An 18421-nucleotide genomic window follows, 5' to 3' on the forward strand; every position below is an offset into this window, starting at 1 on the left:
GCTATAAACCAAGAAGCAATCGGAATGAATATATTTTCATGAATATAAGGTGGCTCCAACCAGCAGCAGTCCAGTCTACGATTCCAGTGTGCCTTATTATCAAAGCACTTGTTGGAACCTCTACATAATATTGGAGGAAGATCCGTAATATTTAAAAATGACTGTTTAACTGGAGTATAGAAATGATACAGTTACCTATTATTCTTTTAAAATACACATTATTCTTATAAAATACACAAAAGAAGATTATTCCCATCCTTTTGCATTTTATGGCACAAATCAAAGATTTTTTTAAAAAAAGCCTTACGGCTACATGAACAAAAGCTTTGTTTCACTTTTTGGAAGTAGGATCACATTTGCGCTTGGCTGTACGGTTACTCAAGAAGAAGCTGCCTTATAAAGTATAAAAATCTGAAGAACGGATTTAATCGCATTCCTCTTCTTCTCCATTCTTAAAATATCGCCTTTAAGGTAGATTCACTTTCGAGGACAGAGAGTAGCTTTTTAAAATCCCAACCCAGCTGCCGGTAAATTGATCTTTTTGAAATGTTAAACAGCTATTACGCCTACAAGAAAATATATCGTTTTTAAGGGGACAAAAAATACATTGGCCTTTTATATCTTGGTAGGGACGGTATTGCCTTCCTCCTAGAGCTTTGAAATGAAACTATATATTTTGTAAGGATTATAATGATAAATGAAAATGTGGTGTTTTCATTAATGGAATGAATCTCATACATGTTATTAAAAAGACTTAAGCAGGGTTTCTCAAATACAAAGTGCCGTTCAATCAATGCACATAATGTCGCCAGGCATGGTCTTGAGTTCTCCGTTGGGGCTGTAGACAGTGATATATTCTGGCCTGGGCAAACTAGTTGTAGGCCTAGGATGGTAGGTCCAGGGGGGAGGTTGCCGCATAACAGGGAGGCTGATCGTCCTCTTGGAGATTATTGATCTTCCCTACCAGCTTATGACTCTATGAAGGACTGCATCGTGTCGGGACAGCCTCCCTAGTTAATTTTTGACTGGTGCTGCATGCTAGGCAGACTGATCACCCTCTTGGATATTACGGATCTCCCGTGTCCCATGTCAGGACGGCCTCCATAGGTCATTTATGCCTAGAGCCGAGTGGGGAGTTAGTGGCACTGGCCTGGCTAAGCTGATGGCACTTATAGCTCTCATATGTTTTTCTCAGAGGGTTAACCAAGACATTTATGGCTTTGCGAGCTACTAATAACTATTTATGTAATTGGGTAAGGCTTTTAGAATTTGAATAATGTATTTTACACAATTTATTAACCCATTGATCTTTATGTAATCATTATTCTTACTTTTTAAGGTTGTAGAACTGTTATTTATACTCATACCAATCAATACTAATATATATATATATATATATATATATATATATATATATATATATATATATATATATATATATGTGTGACAAAAGTACACCTATTAGCCATAACATTATGTAGGTCCCACTTTTGCCAACAAAACAGCCCTGACCTGTGGAGGCAAGACTCCAATAGACCTCTGACGGTGTGCTGTGGTATCTGGCACCAAGACGTTAGCAGCAGATCCTTTAAGTCATGTAAGTTGCGAGCTAAGCGATGCGTGTGTACCTTGCCATCCACATGATGTAAAAGAAAATGGTCATCAGACGGGGCCACCTTCCTCCATTGCTCGGTGGTCCAGTTCTAATGCTGACGTGCCCATTGTAGGCGCTTTTAGCAGTGGACAGGGGTCATCATGGGCATCCTGACTGGTCTGCAGCTACGCAGCCCCATACACAACAAACAGCGATTCACTGTGTGTCCTGACACCTTTATATCAGGACCAGCATCAACTTTTTTCAGCAATTTGAGCTACAGTTACACATCTGTTAGATTTGACCACACAGGCCAGCCTTCGTGCATCAATGAGGCTGCCCATATCCTTGTCACCAGCTTACTGCTTTTCCTTCCTTGGACCACTTTTGAAAGGTACTGACCACTGCAGGCCCACAAGAGCTACAGTTTTGGAGATGCTCTGACCCAGTCGTCTAGCCAACACTATTTGACCCTTGTGAAAGTCACTCAGATCCTTAGGAGGAAACGGAGGAGGAGGAAATGTGCACTTGCTCCCTAATATATCCCACCCTTTGACAGGTGCCATGTGTGGAGGTAGCATGCAGACTATGTCAGACACCATAGGAGCATTATAACATAATTATATTAAAAATATAAATTCCAGTCATTATGGGTATAAAAGGAGTTAAAGTGACCTGACATAACTAAACAACATTTGGCTAGTTGAATTTACATCCTCACAGAAAGGACAGGAGAATTATTTAAGTGCAACTGTAGCCCCCCGAAGCCCACATCAAAGGGCAGCTGTAATTCATGTGTTACATTGTCTGTACGGTCTGTTTGTAAATGTGTGATAGTGTTAGTATTGTCTTTTGATGTTGTATCCCTAGGGTTGTATCTATAGGATTGTAAATTGTGTGTATTGTCTTTTGAGATTAGTTTATCCATAGGATTGTAAATTGTATGTTGTGTGATAGTATTGTCTTTTGATATTGTTAACCAATAGGAATGTTAATGAAATTTACCTTTGATCCCACCCTATAAGAACTCCCTGTATGTCCTTAGTTTTGTCACAATCTTTCCATCCTTGCTCCAGTTAGTTACAATCTTGCCATCATTGTTGCAGTCACAACTTCATTCCCAATGTAACCCTGTGTGTGTTAACCTTTCATAGGCTTCATTACAGCATTAAACCCTCCATTTTCCTATCAAAGAAGTATTTTCTTGCGATTATTCGAGCTACCGGGATTTAAGTTATTAACCCCTAGACGAAGGTGTGTCGGCACCTGGAATCCCCTTTTTCCCCAAAAATATCCCATTTCCGACACCATGATAATAAGATTATCAGTGTTCTTCACCTGTCAGAGGCCATAATACTGACATCACAGCACCACACACAGGTACGAGGAGAGGACCTTCCACCGCAGAGACAGCAGGAGGGGAAAATAGGCATGGAAACACTCAAAAACAGGTAGGATTGGACATGACTATAAAAGCTGCACACACACACACACATATATATATTGAACCAATTGCTAAAAACAACTCATATAAAAGACATTAAACCGCACAAATAGTGGTTATTGTATTTTATTGAAATAACAGCTGAGCACACTACAAAAACCATATCCATGTTTAATTCATATATAGATACGTAGCAAAATATATTTCTTTTGCAATGTGCACTGCAGAGAACAAGAACCAAAGAACCAAGTTGAGTATTGCATAATAAAACAAAGTATAAGTGATTTGTGCTTATTCTGCAGCGGCAATGTCACATAGTCCTTTTAACGCACCTTTTGTTTTTGTGCAATACAGGTTTGATAATAAAGCTCTCATATATCAGTATAAGTTAACACAGGTAACGCATCATGTATAATAAAAGCTTTAGACATGTGTACCCCGTTTATTTTATTTGGGTATGGACGACAATTTAGATATCCATAGTGTAGTTACATACGGTTGCATGCTATATAAATTACTTAAAGCACAGCATTCATTGGATCTATCAAAGATCATTTTGTTTGTAGGCAGTTATTAGGTACCTAAAGCAAAGGGAACACTGTATTACATAGTAGAATGTTAAATGTAATGTCTTGGGTCCACGTTATAATTTATGCTTCCGTGGCCTTGAAGTGGACATTAAAACCATGGACTACTGTCTTCCCGACTCAAAATTATGCCTGGTAATAAATTCAGAGGACTGGAACAGACGCACGCAATAAAAGCAAGGCTAGTCGATGCATTAGAGAAACAAAAAATAGTCTTCCAATTTAACTAATGGGACTTAAATGCCCCCTTGAGATACCCAGAATTGGGATTCATTATAAACATAATATTTCAGTTTTCTGTATTACATAGTAATGCGTTGGTGTACGTTATAAATCCGAGATATCGAGGCATTTCAAGTAAATAAATCCACGTGGTTTCTTGGAAGTTACTTACACGCTCCTCAGAACCTGGAGATGAAAAACACTTCCGGATTTACAATCTTTTGGTTGCAGTGCTCACTCACCATCGCGAATTTGCCTTTGAACAGGCTGATAAATTCATCTTTTCAAAAAAAATAAATAAATATTTTTTTCACTTTGGCATTACAGGTCGGAAATTTGTTCTGCAAAGCTTGAAAGAGAAGAGTAGACCCAGTGAAGGATTTCTGGGGCAGCGTTTAGTTACAGTTATTGGGCCATGAAATCTCTGGCAGATGGAGCGTTTATAGATTGGATTATTTATAAAGATCTAGAATGTTTCTGGCATAAATAAAACGAATTCGAAAATGAATCCATATTCTAGGTGTCATATCTCTAGTTCACTGCCGAAATGGATTTTGTATAGAAGTTCTGTACTGCTCTAGGAGGCAGATTACTATTCAAAAATACCTTCCAACACATTTATTATGATGCAGAAACGTCTATTGCCTTTTCTAAAATAATGCGTGTGCTATGAATACAAACTTTGAGCTCAAACCATCAATTTTTTTGGGGGGGGGAAAAGGCTTATTGGGTAAAAGGAAAGTTTAGAGCTAGAATTTGAAGGCATGTAAGAACCATTCAGCCTATCTAGTCTGTCCGTTTTTCCTGTACAGACTCAAACATTATCGGTTGTTGGTATTGTCATAGATTCAGGTTAGTCGTATGTCTATCCCATACATGTTTAAATTCCCTCTCAGTAAAGTAAACCTTCCTTACATTACATCTAAGCTGCTGACCCTTTAGTTTTAGTTTGCAAGAGAGCTGTGGGTATAAAAGACCAACAATGGGAGCACCAAGAAGAGCTGAGCTGGCCCTGCATAATGTATAATTCTACAAGTGAGCGGACCTTCAAGAAATCTCACTGATGTAATTATAGATTACATACAGCAAGCCAAACTCCTACTGCTGCAGAAGTGTAGTGAAGTCAAGGAGCTCAAACATTTATTCCCTATAGTGAATAAAACCCTTTGGCCTCGCTCGACTCCAGCTGGTGGAAAGAGAAGCCAGGGTCAACTCAACCCCCCTCTTGTCTACAGGGTTTTGGATGCTTGCAACATCTTTTCTCCCCTTTCTGGTGTGTCTGACCCATGCAGAACTCACAAAGCCAAGGCTGAGGTCCAATTCTGTTTGGATATGCATCTGTTATCACGGTCAGATGCATACCAAGCTTCTCTTTTTATTATGGTTTTACAAGTCATCAATCAAAAATAAATAAATAATGCCACACAGCCATTGTGGCGGAAAACAGCACAAGCAGCATTACTCACATATTCACAAATAGCAGCATATATACATTTATTATCAGCATCCTACTTCTCAGGGACAGGATGACCCATATGCCAACCATATGACCCATGAGCCATCTCCCAATCTTTAATGGGATACAGAGGATACAACAGTAGTATGAGTTTCTCATACAAAAAGGAGTGCAATAGGCTTTGGGGAACATAACAACGCAAGAATTAAGTGCACACCCAGCGAATACACCAATACACAACGGCTATTCATGGCATAAATATTGGAGAACCTAAGACTGTAAAAGCCTGTGCCATTAACCCTTAAAGTATACCCTTTTCCATGTGCGCTTCCGTATGACTTTTTGGTATTGTTTCCTTCATCCATGACCTATTGAAAGTCTTCAAATTTTGGAGAGCTCGTTCAGCGGAGAAGGTAATCTCCAGGCCTGATTTTGTTTGCAGCCAGGTTTCCACACTTGTTTTGATTTGATTCACCGTTTGATCATCTTCACGGATAAAGCCATGAAAAGGAATATGAAAAGAAAACAAATAATGGAAAATTAATTTGTCTTACAGGCAAAGCTTACAGTCCTGGTAGTATTTCCACGAGTCAACAAAAAGTGCTTCCTGTTCCTATTGATCTAGAAATCTTTTTTTCTATACTATATGATCTTATGCTGCATCACAATGAATCTTCGATGAAGAAGACCTTAAAACCATCTATGTGATGCAGCGTATGTTTAGTTTACAACAGCCATGATGTACAGTAGCTCTCAAGCTAGTGTTTGAAAATACTCCAATGACCCCCAACCTGATAATGGGTAGTTTATTGACAGCAAGAGAACTAAAGCACAACCTAGTGCAAATATGAAGGACAGAGGTGAAAACAGAAATAACACCCATTGTACATGGGGTGCTGGTATCATTTAGGCTTGGGGCAAGCACAGGCAATGAGCTAGTGATTTAGTGGACCAAAACATACTTTCCAGAGTACAAGCCCAATGTGGGCTGTTAAACCCTGTCCTATATAGTTATCAAAAGGGAATACATACATTAAAAAATACATAAATGGACCTTCAAGTCCTAAGATTTCCTAGCATATGGAATGCAAGTAAAACATTATAGGGCTTAAGTGGCCCAAAATTCCTAGAAACAAGCTACAGCGGCCCTTTGCATATGTACTTAAACATACCTAATCCATCCCCGTTGTCTGTTATGTTGAGATGCTTCAAGAAGCTTTGAGCGAGGATCACCTCCTTTGCATGCTCTTCTTGGGCCCTCAAAGTAAGGGCTCCAAGCAGCTCTGAATTGTTAGAAGTGCTTTTATAATACAGCATGTGGGCAAGTTCAAGCGAATGTACTTTCCGCCGCTGGGAAAAAACCTGGTATGAACAAAACAAAGCATCCGATGTTGGACAAATCTATGAAGTATTTCAGAGCCAGACAAATAATTGTAACACCAGACAAATGGGGCACAGTCATGCTGGAATAGAAAAGGGTTTTCCCCCAAACTGTTCCCACAAAGTTGGAAACACAGCACTCACCTTCCAAGTTCGGAAAGCCATAAATCCAGCAAAAAAGAACAGGAGGAAAGACGTTCCTATCTTCAAGTCAGTGAGAACCACCATTCCGACATTTACAAAAACGATGCATCCACTGACCAAAAGCATGGTGTTGAGCATGGTGCGGTCAAAGCTGGATGTTCGGACTTTCAGTACAGGTAGTAGCTGCTCCAAACCTTCCAGGGCTATGTCCTTGAAGCACTTTAAGACCATATGTGAATTCCTAGGGCGAGCTGCCACTAAAACTCTTTTAAAGTAGTGCCTAGGCAGAGGAGAAAAAAACTCAACTGCAATGTCTTGTGATGTGGAAGAACATGACAATGATCTGTAATCTACTAACCCACATTAGGTACTTGACAGTGTGGTCTGGAATTTTTGAAATTCATATTGAAGCTATAATGCATCTCCAGCAAGCCAAGGAGCTGGAAATTAGTGGAAAAGCACAGAGGAGATTCTGATTAGTCTCTCCTTGTATTTGTACCCCAAAAAAATCTGTTAGTTGAACCCCCCCCAATAAATAAGGTTTCTCATCGGACAGTTCTGATTTTTGGTTACTGTCCTAGGTAGCTACCTTACTGTCACACTTTTGAGGATAATGGGAAGCATGGGCTGGTTGGGGAGATCCTCTGCTCTTACTTGACCAGCCTAGGGATGGGAAAATGCAAACGCCGTACAGCACAGACCTCTTTAGCAGTTGCTACATGACCCCTCCTGACACTATTGCCGCAAGGTGGTTGTTTGAGTAGGGTGGGTGGGAGGATTTGGCTCCCTCCCACTTCTGGGACTGGCCCTAGCTCTTTATGCCCTGTGTGATGCTCCCAACCCTGGTGTCCAGATTTATTGGGGGTATGTGTTAAATGTGACATTTAGCCTTAACTTGCATTTCAAAGTGCAAATGATACACTATATGGACAAAGGTATTTGGGACACCTGGCCATTACACCAACAGGGACCTTAATATGACATTAATATGACAGATCAACTTCATCTTTACGTCTCTGTATTTAGAATGCAATGTCATCAAATTATCTGTTGCTGTAATGGTCAGGTGTCCCAATACTTTTGTCCACATAGTGTAGCTGGAGTTCCCCTTTATCACAAACGTTTCCCTTTGGCTCAATCAGCCAAATGCTCGTGATCTAGCATTAAAAGAAATATATATTAAAAAAGGCTATATTTTGATGGAAAATAATTATCTATGGTTCCATTTCGGAAAGGTTTCCTATTTTCAAAGGACAAAACAGTAAGGGTGTGCCCTCAGATCTTCTAATAAAAGGGGAAGGGTGTGTAACCCTTCAGTTATTTTTCAGTAGTCATTTCCATTGACCTTTAATTGTCCTCACCACCCAATACATTTGAAAGGTGTGGAAAAGCTCTCCATACTCTTGGTACATCATATTGTTTAATGAAATAAAACATCACTTTGGACTGGAGATGAAGGGATGGGAACACTGACTCCATGCCAACTCAGTTTTGCTGGCTTTACTGGTTATAACAGAGGTAAGTATACTGGGGCAGGGGAGCAAGACAAAAAAAAAGATGACGATGATGATGTGGTATTCACCAATATTTACAGGACTCTGCCAAGCTCAATGTAAAATCAACCTGGGCAGGTATTTTCCTTTGTGCCCTTTAACCCTTTGCGTGCTAGGATGCATTTTTCAGCTTAACTCTGGTGCTCCTTTCAGCACCCACTGTCATTAAAATCCACCCCCTGTATCTATCCTTAAATTCCTTTAAACACACGTCCAGTCAACAGTAGCCAACATTTCCTAATATAAATGTACAAAAGCAGGCTCGCCTCACTGGTGCTGTACACTTAATTTGAAAACCAGTAATTTATTAGTAATTTATGGAATTCTTGAACAGCCCATAAAATCTAGTTGAAAGGGTGTTAACCTGCAGGTCTTTCATGACCATAAATTGTACATGTTATGTCAATTATGGTTGCAACCTATATTTACATTGGACACGGAGAGCACCCAGATATAACTCTTGCCTTTCTGGAGGGGTGCGAGAAGACCGGGAAAAGAAAGAATTCTGAGGGTTGGAACTCATCTGTGTGGACAAGGGTCCTAATCTCTGTCCAAGTGCCCAGTATCGGATGTATTCATACTTATCAAGATTCACTTGTACCTGAGAAAGAAAATATATATGTTCAGGTAAATTTTGGAATGTTTGATCATAGAAATACTCAACTAGTACCCAGAAATAACACTACAATATATTTATTGATGTACAAGTTAGAGACAGACCACGAATAAAGGTAAGGGCGTCCTTGGGCCTATTTTAATATATAAATATATTTATATACACACACACACACACACACACACACACACACACATAGAATAACCATGACTAAAAACCATAGCCTTGTTCAATGGTTATCATATCAGAGTATCCCGAAACCAAAAGTAGATGTATCTGCTTATTTTATAGGAGGAAGTTATTTTTAAGAAAATCAGAGACACCTCCTCCTGCATTTTAGGCCTAAATCTAGTACCTGTACTCCATCCTGTGGGTGATGCACCATAAGGGCATAAGCCAAAGTATCCTCAGACAAACTGTTGAAATTGGCCTGATTCAGCACAGGCTGCAGTTGCTCCAGGACCTCTTCCTCCCTCAATAGTTTCTCTGCGTCTGTGAGGCTGGACTCCAACAAAGCATCACGGTCAGGGTTAATGGGATCATAAAGGGCCTTGAAGAGATAAATCAAGTAAAATTCAGCACACTGTGGAAGTCTTTGTTGATGTTTCTGGCGATGCTTATCTGCCTGATTTCCTGATTTCTAAATTTGCACTAAATATGAAGGCCGAAAAACATCTTACCTGAAGCTCCTCCAAGATAGAATGATAATGCTGGAGGAGTGAGATCCCCAGCTGATCCACAAAGGACATAAACAATTTCTTCTCAGATTCAGTGGAAGAATGAAACTCCTAAAAATGTAACAATATATTCTGCATCAACATATTTTCCTTTTTTAAGAATACGTTTATAACATTGATTCCAATAAGATGCCACCAATGTTAAAAAGACAGCAGATGTACCAAATGGAAAAGGGGCAAGGAGGAGAGCATACATTACATTATTGCATTCAAGCTAGGAATGCACCGAAATGAAATATCTGGACAGAAACCGAAAATTCAGCATTCACTTGGCTGAAGCCGAAAATAACACCCCCCACCTATAAAGAAAAAAAAAAAACAACAAAAAAAACATAATTGGACAAAACAATTCAATAACATACTGGTTGCCTGGACATGATAGGAGTGTGATTGCTGTTAACAATCATGTATATTTATTAATATTGTTATTTAATTTTTCTGTTCAATTTTGGTGTGTTACTTACTTTTATTAAGGTTAACACACTAAAATTGGACAAAAAAAAAATCAATAACTATTAATATATATGATTAACCCCTTCAATCCCAGGGGTTTTTGGTACCTCAAAGCCCAGAGCAATTTTGCCATTTTTGGGGTATGTCGGTTTAGCGATTATTCTCTGTTCCTGGGAATAGTGTACCCATGTAAACTATATATTGTTTTTTCAAGGAGAGATAGAGCTTTCGTTTGATACCATAGTTGGATGATTAGCTGAAAATTTAGAATGAGAAATTTAGTAAAAACTAGCGAAGATTAGAAAAATAAACTAATTTTTTTTTACATTTTCCCTCTGAATCCTCACAAAATTAGGTAAAGTGATGGAAAATCCCCTCCAAGTTTATCAATTCAGGTGTCCTGATTTCAGAAATACCTAATTTATATAGATTTTCCAGACTTTCCCAGCACCAGGGAGCATACTATAAGGTGTACAATTTTGTATAATTTTTATGCCTATGGCTTAACGGGTTTGGGGGTTGTGAACGGGGGCAGGAGGGTTATACTGGCTAGATGTTATGCTAGGGCAATGGGATGTAAGGTTTTTTTAAGAATTTTTTATTATCTTTTTTTATATATTTTTTTTTAAATATCTTTTTTATTTTAATTTTTTTTACATTTTTTGTATTTTTTATATTTTTTATATTTTTTTTTTTTACACATTAATGGTTAGAGGTCCTCCTAGGGACCTCCTGAACATACCAGTGATGTCACAGTGACATCACAGCTCACATTATAATTTTTTAGTATTATTTATATTATTATTTTAATGATTTATTTAATATTATTTTTTAAATGCCTAACGTTTTTTTTTTTTCTGCTTTTCTGTTACAGGACGGGAGGGGGAGTGAGAGAGATGGTCTCTCACTCCCCCTCCCCGCGATCCCCTGCACCGATCACACTGTGATCTCTATGCAGGTCCTCACAGACCTGCATAGAGATCGCAGCGTCTCTGTGCCTCATCGGAAGGCAGGATATCCCCGCAGGTGATATCCTGTCCTCCGATGACCTTCCGGGTTACGTCAGCAGTGACGTAACCCGGAAGGGAATGCCCGATCGCGCGTTTACAACTGCGCGATCGGGCAGTTTACCGGTAACAGCTTACCGGCTTTCATGCCGGAAGCTGTTACGGGCGATCGGACAGCAGAAAGCTGGCAAAGCCGGCTTCTGCTGTCAGTGGGGAGTCCAGGCTGTCAAACGACAGCCTGGTCTCCCGTGCAGCGGCAGGGATCTGTCCCTGACGCTGCACGAAGGGCTGGACGTACCGGGACGTCCATAGGGGTTTCTTTGTGGGCGTTTTTTGGACGTCCCGGTACGTCTATAGGGGATTGAAGGGGTTAACAGCAATCACACCAAGTCAGCCAGTACATGCTGGAATCTTGCTATGCCTGGGCATGATAGGAGTGGGATTGCTGTTAGTAATCATATATATTTAATATAACAATGACACGCCTATCATGCACAAGCAGCCAATACATGCTGAAACCTGGCTAGCTGCCCCCCTTGTGTATTGATGCTGCCAGCAGCATGGGGTCTGCACATCACGTACAGCCTCCCTATGCCATGCTCCCCCTCCATGCTATCCCACACACACTCAATCATATACTCATTCATTCACAGATACTAATTATTCAGACACTCATTCATAGATACTAATCATTCACAGATACTCATTCATTCCCTCAATCACACATACTCGTTCATACACCCCCCCCACCCCCTTACCTGAACTGCAGACTTCCGCATGGGCCCTGCTGCTTCCCTCTGTACTTCTCTTGTCCCACCCAGGGCAAGCAGGAACAGAGCAGAGTCATGTGACATGCATTCACGTGACTCTGCTGGGTTCCTGCTTCCCCTGGGTGGTACAAGAGACGCTGCTCACACAGTGTGCGCAAGCAACGCACAGGTAAGCAGCAGTGCTTCCGCGGACGATTATTTTCGGCGTTTTTATTTTATTTCGGCATTTTGCCTATAATGCCCTTTTCGGCCAAAGATATATTGGTGCATCCCTAATTTAAGCATTTTGTTTACTTTGACAATGTCTCTTTGGCAATAATATCACCACACAGATCACTGAACAGTCAAAAAGTCTTTGCCTAGGGGTCCTAACTTTGATTAAGTTTGGTAGCACCCATAGCCAAGGTTGCCCTAATCTAATCATTGCCTGGTAGGAATGGTTAGAAAAGACACAACCACAAAGACCATTCATAAAAAAAACTTGGAATGTACTCAATAGCCCACAAAATAACAACAGATTTATTAAAAAAAAAAGTCAATGATTAGTCGGATGTGAAATGTGTTTTCAATAAATCCTTTATTTTCTTTCAGGGGCCAATATCTTGAATCCCTGATGATCTTTATTTAGTTCCTTGTACCATAACATTTAAAGGGAAACGCTAACAATTATATGTACTTTAATACTTTTCATGGTGTCCCCTTTCTAAATCCATTTTCTTGCCTCCCCCAGCTATTGTCTGAGCAGGAGATGCATTCCGCTGAACAAATCTCCGTGCACGTGATATATTTTGCCGCCAGTGTCTGTACACATCATGGATAACATATTGAATGCTTAACCTTAAAAGAGTCAGCAGCTACTCCAGGGGAGTATTCCCAGGCAATGGATGTGTCCAGGAGTGACAGATAATATCTGGATGTGATATATCACAATTGCTTCAAGTATTTCCAGTGCCCCATTCTAATGGGTTTTCCCTGAGAGAAAGTGCAATAAGCAGTCAGTTATCTAAATAGAAAAAATAAACAAGTCCCTCTTTTCATGTGATAACTTTCACATGATTAGGCACATAATGTATCTGTATGCTTTTTTTCTCTCTCCCCATATTCCGTTACTATTTGGTACTGTTGTTGTCTGTGAAAACATACAATAAAATTTAATTTACCAAAAAAATAACTGGGAAAACCTATTTACTGAAAGTTGTTTGCAAGAAAAAAAAAGGAGGAGGTTTATATTCCACAAGGAAATGGGAGCAAGTGGGTAGGGGCCACAAAATGAGAGTGTTGTACAGTGTAAGCATACACACACTACTAAAGGGTCAGGGGCGAAGAAAGTGAATTCTCATCGGCCCCCCGCTATGTTCTCAGAACCAGCGCTGGAGCTGACTGGCCCTAAGTATATCACACTTAAGGAGATGCGCTCGACCAAACACATCCCTATGCATAGAAAATAGCGGGGGATACATAATGTACACAATTTGCAGAATTCCTCTATTCATTTGGAAGGGGAACACCATGAAAATGTAAGGGGACTTCCTCCGCTATGGTCATATGCATTAAAATATATATACAGTATGATGGCTGGAGCTGGTTTGCAAAACACCACTGCAAAGAGAAAAAGTCTGAAGGTTAACTCTTCATATGTATAACATAATAATACAACTAATGAATAAGACTTACTGATATACATGGGAATAACATGATGACCTAGTCACATTCACCTGAACCAAATGTTCCACCAGCTGGCCCTTGGAGAAGGGGATACATCTCTCCTGGTACTGTGCAGCCCAGTCCTTTGGTTTACTCGGTCTCCACATGTTTCTGTACTCTGCTAATTTAGTAGCCAGTGACCCCATGGTACGGGTACATGATTTCCCAAATCCCATCCCTACATGAAGGGATCGCCAGGCTGCACACAGCATGATGAAGGCCACGAATGTCCCTAAGAAACAGTAGGATTTGATGAGAAATGCAAAAAAAAAAAAAAAAAAAAAAAAGATACATTACACCATACATAAAATAGACCATTCCAATTGTGATGTCAGCATATTATTAAATACAAGAAGTGATACATAAATACTAAATAATGACAAGTAGTTTCAGAAATGGATACAATGCTACAACCTACCTGCATACAATCAAATTATAGAGCCAGAAGCCATTAGTATAATATTTATCTTCCTGTTTGTCTCGACGAAAGTCCGAACACAGTACAGGAAGATAAATATTATACTAATGGCTTCTGGCTCTATAATTTGTAATCTTAATAATTAAACACAAATGGTAAAGGAAAAAAATTGTGTTGCAATGTAGAGCTTACATGTAGTGTACTATACTCGCAGCGGCGGCATATACCTTCCAATGTTTGGGGACAGCAAGTCACTTGGTCCCAATTTCCTTATTTTGTATAAAAAAAAATAATATATATATATATATATATATATATATAATGTTTTCTGAGCACCCATTTAAGGAGGATTATTAGCACCACAATTTTACATTGACTTGCAGGGGTTAATTTGTGTTTTCACTTTTATGTGTATTGCCTGTGTTTGTCTGGTGGCTGCTATCTGTGTCCCTTGCCATTGTGTTATTTATTGTATGTCAAACCCAAACCCCCCACACCCCTGGCAGAATGGCTTCATAAACCATGCCGAGTCCCAATAAAGCATGTGTTCTTCCTGCTGTGTTGAACAGTTGACCATGAACAGTGCCCAAAAATCAGGACTGTCTCGCATAAACTGGGGACGTTGGGAGGTATGTGACAAAAACATGTCACAGCTCTCACCAAACTCCCCAAGCAAACAAAATGTACGCCTCTTCATGCTATTTAAATGCTAAGCGGTCACTTGTAATCATCATGTGGCGTAATTACAGGGAAGGGCGGTTAGTCAACAACCCAGATGCTTGCACGCTCCCAAACCTCTGGCCGTGACATCAATTATACAGAAAATAATTAAAACGGCCGCTATAATTTTACTTTATCAGAAAAAACTTTAATAATCCCACCAATGAGACCAAATCACTCTTTCATGTACTATACACAACATGATGGCGATATATAAAGCAACAAACATTAACAAATTGTTTAGATGTCATTTTTTTAATAGGAAAATGGGACAAAATGTTTAGTGACAGCTTTGTTCGGTTCTGTATCAAACCCACTTGATGGGGAAAAATATGATTTTATTGATGTCTTTGGATAGGCACCTTGCTGGGCGATCTGCCAAGAATTACCATCTCTGAATGTCATGAACTCCAGGGTGTAACATCTGGGCCACAGGAATGTCCTCGGTGGGCCCGTTCTACGTGACAGAGATAAGATCACCTGACTTATGAACTGTTGGCTCTCCAACCAACTCTGATTTATCACGTTTTACGTCCAAGTCTGGTTTATAAGCTGAAATCACCCGTGTGCGTGTAATAAGAGCACTGTGCCATTCTCCACGCAAACCTTGCCACCCGGATACAGCATTATCATGCACATATTCCTAGGTCCCTATCCGCATACAGCCGCCAACCAGCCGCGTAAATTCTACGTCAAGCAGAACATAAACACAAAGTAAAGCGCTAACCTCTGGAAGATCAGAGCTGACATTGAGATCCCGAGCATGCGCTTTGTGCGTCAGCCGAAACTACTGTCGCATCAGTATTACGTCACGAGTTGGAAGCGAAGAACGGTGGCTTCAGATGACTGTGCGCGCATGCGTGAGCCTTCCCGCCTCTCTTTCTCTGTGATGACGTGTCTGTTATTGCAAAGTTTCCGGTAGGCATAAATTGGGGAGCGCTTCCGTGGCGACAAAATAAACCGTTTTAACAAATTTTGTGTAAATGCTAAATACGTAGAAGTAAAGGAATTAAGCCTTTAACAAGACAGGAAGCTTTAAACATAGGCATTTTTGCTTGATGGGACCAACATGTATGGTCCCAAGCTAACTTAACGAATGCAACAGCATATAAAAAGACTTTTATAGAAAAAAAAAAACTAAAGAATTTAAAAAAAATCTACAGTGCTGCATTTCGTTGAAGAAGGAAACCCCCTCTAATAAAAAAAAATGAACACCATACAGCCCCCTTAAGGACCAGGCTGTGTTTTACCTTTTGTACCATTGGGACCGAGGCTGTTTTAACACTTGCGACGCTCGTGTTTAGATGTCATTTCCTCACTCATTTAGTGAACCCACACAAATTTATATATTGCTTTTTTCAGGACAAGAAGGGCTTTCTTCGGATACCATAGTTTGGATGATATTATCTAATTTCCCATAAAATATAATAAAATAAGATGAAAAATTTAAAAAAAACCCCACAAATTTTCTGACTTTTACCCAAAAAATATTTTACTCATCCAAAAAAGCTAATGAAAAAACCTACTAAATAGATTCTACTGTTTGTCCTGAGTTTAGAAATACCCAATGTTTTTATGTTTTTTTGCTTTTTTCTGCACGCTATGGAGCAATAAGTAGAAGTAGGGTTTTGCTATTTCAAAACCATTTTTTTCCCCAAAGCTGGTCATTCTGTCCTATGTGCTATTTTGGGTATCTTTGAAGCCGGCCAATGCAATTTACCCCATCAAACCATATATTTTTAAAAACTAGACACCTCAAGGTATTTCAGATGCTGATATTTTAACCCTTTCCATGCACTAATTCTACTACCACCCTTTGTCAAACTTTGTGGTAGTAATTTATTTTGTGTTTTTTTTATCACTAAAATTGTGCTTCAGGTAAGGATTTACAGCTCCTGGTATACATCACAATCAGTCAACACCCCAATATGTGTTCAGCAACATCTCCCGGGTACAGTGATACCCCCCATGTATGGGTTTGTCGGATTGTTTGGGAGGTAAAACACATTTGGGAAGTGCGCATTTTTTTAACTTGGAACTTTTACATCTGGTCCTACTGCCCCCCATATCCTTATAGGGCCATCTTTGCAGCCAGCTAATTCAATTTACCCCACCAAACCATATATTTTTGAAAACTAGACACCCCAAGGTATTTTAAATGCTAGTATTTTAACCCTTTCCATACATGAGATTCTACCACCAGCCTTTGCCAAAGTTTGTGTAGTAATTTTTTTTTGTATTTTTTTACACAAATTGTACTTAGGGTATAAATTTATCACCCCCCCATGTGTGTTCAGCAACATCTCCCGAGTACAGTGATACCACCCATGCATGGGCTTGGCGCTTGTGGGTTAAAAGGCAAGTGGAGCCAGAGTTCTCTAGAGGGTCTGGAGACCCTCTGGCAAACTTTTCCAACTTTTTTTTTTTTTTTTTACAGGATGTGGCACCATCTTGCGAGTAATTTTGCAAAAATCACTCGCAGTGGAGGTTGTGACCGCTCTCCGGAGCAGTCACAGCGCGTCCTGGGGTGAGTGTTCGGTGTCACTGAATGCCTTGTGATCGAGGTATTTCAGCGACACCTAAAATCTCGCCTCCTAAACTCTTTTAAAACGGGCGTCCGTCGCCATACAGTGTATGGCGGATGTGGATGCCCTGGGGAGGGGCCAGACATGGTCCCTGATGATCTCGGCGTTGCTGAATGCCTTGACATCGAGGCATTACAGCAACACCGTTATGCTTGTGTTAATGAAATGACGTGGCAATGGACGTTAAGGGGTTAAAAGGAGATTGGTGCTTGAAATCATTGTTCTTCCTCTGTTAACCATGGTTACCTTCAAGGAAACACGTGCTGTTATCATTGCTTTGCACAAAAAGGGCTTCACAGGCAAGGATATTGCTGCTAGTAAGATTGCAACTAAATCAACCATTTATCAGATCATCAAGAACTTCAAGGAGAGAGGTTAAATTGTTGAGAAGAATGTGTCAGGGTGCCCAAGAAAGTCCAGCAAGCGCCTGGAGCGTCTCCTAAAGTTGAATCAGCTGCGGGATCAGGGTGCCACTAGTGCAGAGCTTGCTCAGGAATGGCAGCAGACCGGTGCGAGTGCATCTGCACGCACAATTAGGCGAAGACTTTTGTAGGATGGCCTGGTGTCAAGAAGGCCAGCAAATAAGCCACTTCCCTCACGGAAAAATATCAGGGACAGACTGATATTCTGCAAAAGGTACAGGGATTAGACTGCTGAGGACTGGGGTAAAGTCATTTTCTCTGATGTGTTCCCTTTCCGATTGGGGCATCCGGAAAAAAGCTTACCCGGTGGGAACAAGGTGAGCATTGACATCAATCCTATGTCATGCCAACAGTAAAGCATCCTGAGACCATTCATGTGTGGGGTTGCTCCTAGCCATGAATAAAGAATTGTACCAACACATCCTTCAAGAGCCACTTTTCCCAACCATCCAAGAACAGTTTGGCAAACAATGCCTTTTCCAACATGATGGAGCACCTTGTCATTAGTGATAACTAAGTGGCTTAGGGAACAAAACAATTTTGGGTCCATGGCCAGAAAAAGAAAAATATTGACTCTTTGCATACAAAACAATTTTGGGTCCATGGCCA

General features: G+C 40.1%; 1 protein-coding gene across 2 annotated transcripts; it reads right to left on the bottom strand.

Moving 5' to 3' along the window:
- Positions 1–5157: 5157 nt before the first annotated feature.
- Positions 5158–15616, bottom strand: TMEM143 (transmembrane protein 143). 2 transcript variants are annotated; one of them, XM_053452061.1, is made up of 9 exons: positions 15533–15578; positions 15168–15262; positions 13679–13899; positions 9677–9784; positions 9352–9546; positions 8845–8981; positions 6828–7107; positions 6476–6665; positions 5158–5789 (listed from the first exon to the last, which is right to left on the bottom strand). In XM_053452061.1, the coding sequence occupies exons 1-9, from the start codon at positions 15568–15570 to the stop codon at positions 5605–5607; spliced, it is 1449 nt and encodes a 482-aa protein (XP_053308036.1). In that variant the 5' UTR covers positions 15571–15578; the 3' UTR covers positions 5158–5604. The 2 variants fall into 2 exon arrangements, with proteins under 2 accessions (XP_053308036.1, XP_053308037.1); XM_053452062.1 differs by lacking the exon at positions 15168–15262 and having other exon boundaries at positions 15533–15616.
- Between the last annotated feature and the right edge of the window lie 2805 nt (positions 15617–18421).

Source organism: Spea bombifrons, chromosome 12, assembly GCF_027358695.1.
Source record: "Spea bombifrons isolate aSpeBom1 chromosome 12, aSpeBom1.2.pri, whole genome shotgun sequence".
Classification (NCBI taxonomy): Eukaryota; Metazoa; Chordata; class Amphibia; order Anura; family Pelobatidae; genus Spea; species Spea bombifrons.

Excerpts from the sequence above, each read along its gene's own strand:
- TMEM143 (XM_053452061.1), bottom strand. The coding sequence starts at position 15,570 with ATGCTCGGGATCTCAATGTCAGCTCTGATCTTCCAGAG. Across the intron at positions 15,263-15,532 it reads TCAGCTCTGATCTTCCAGAG|AACGGGCCCACCGAGGACAT; the intron begins GTTAGCGCTTTA and ends TCTGTCACGTAG. Across the intron at positions 5,790-6,475 it reads AGACAACGGGGATGGATTAG|ATGATCAAACGGTGAATCAA; the intron begins GTATGTTTAAGT and ends TTATCCGTGAAG.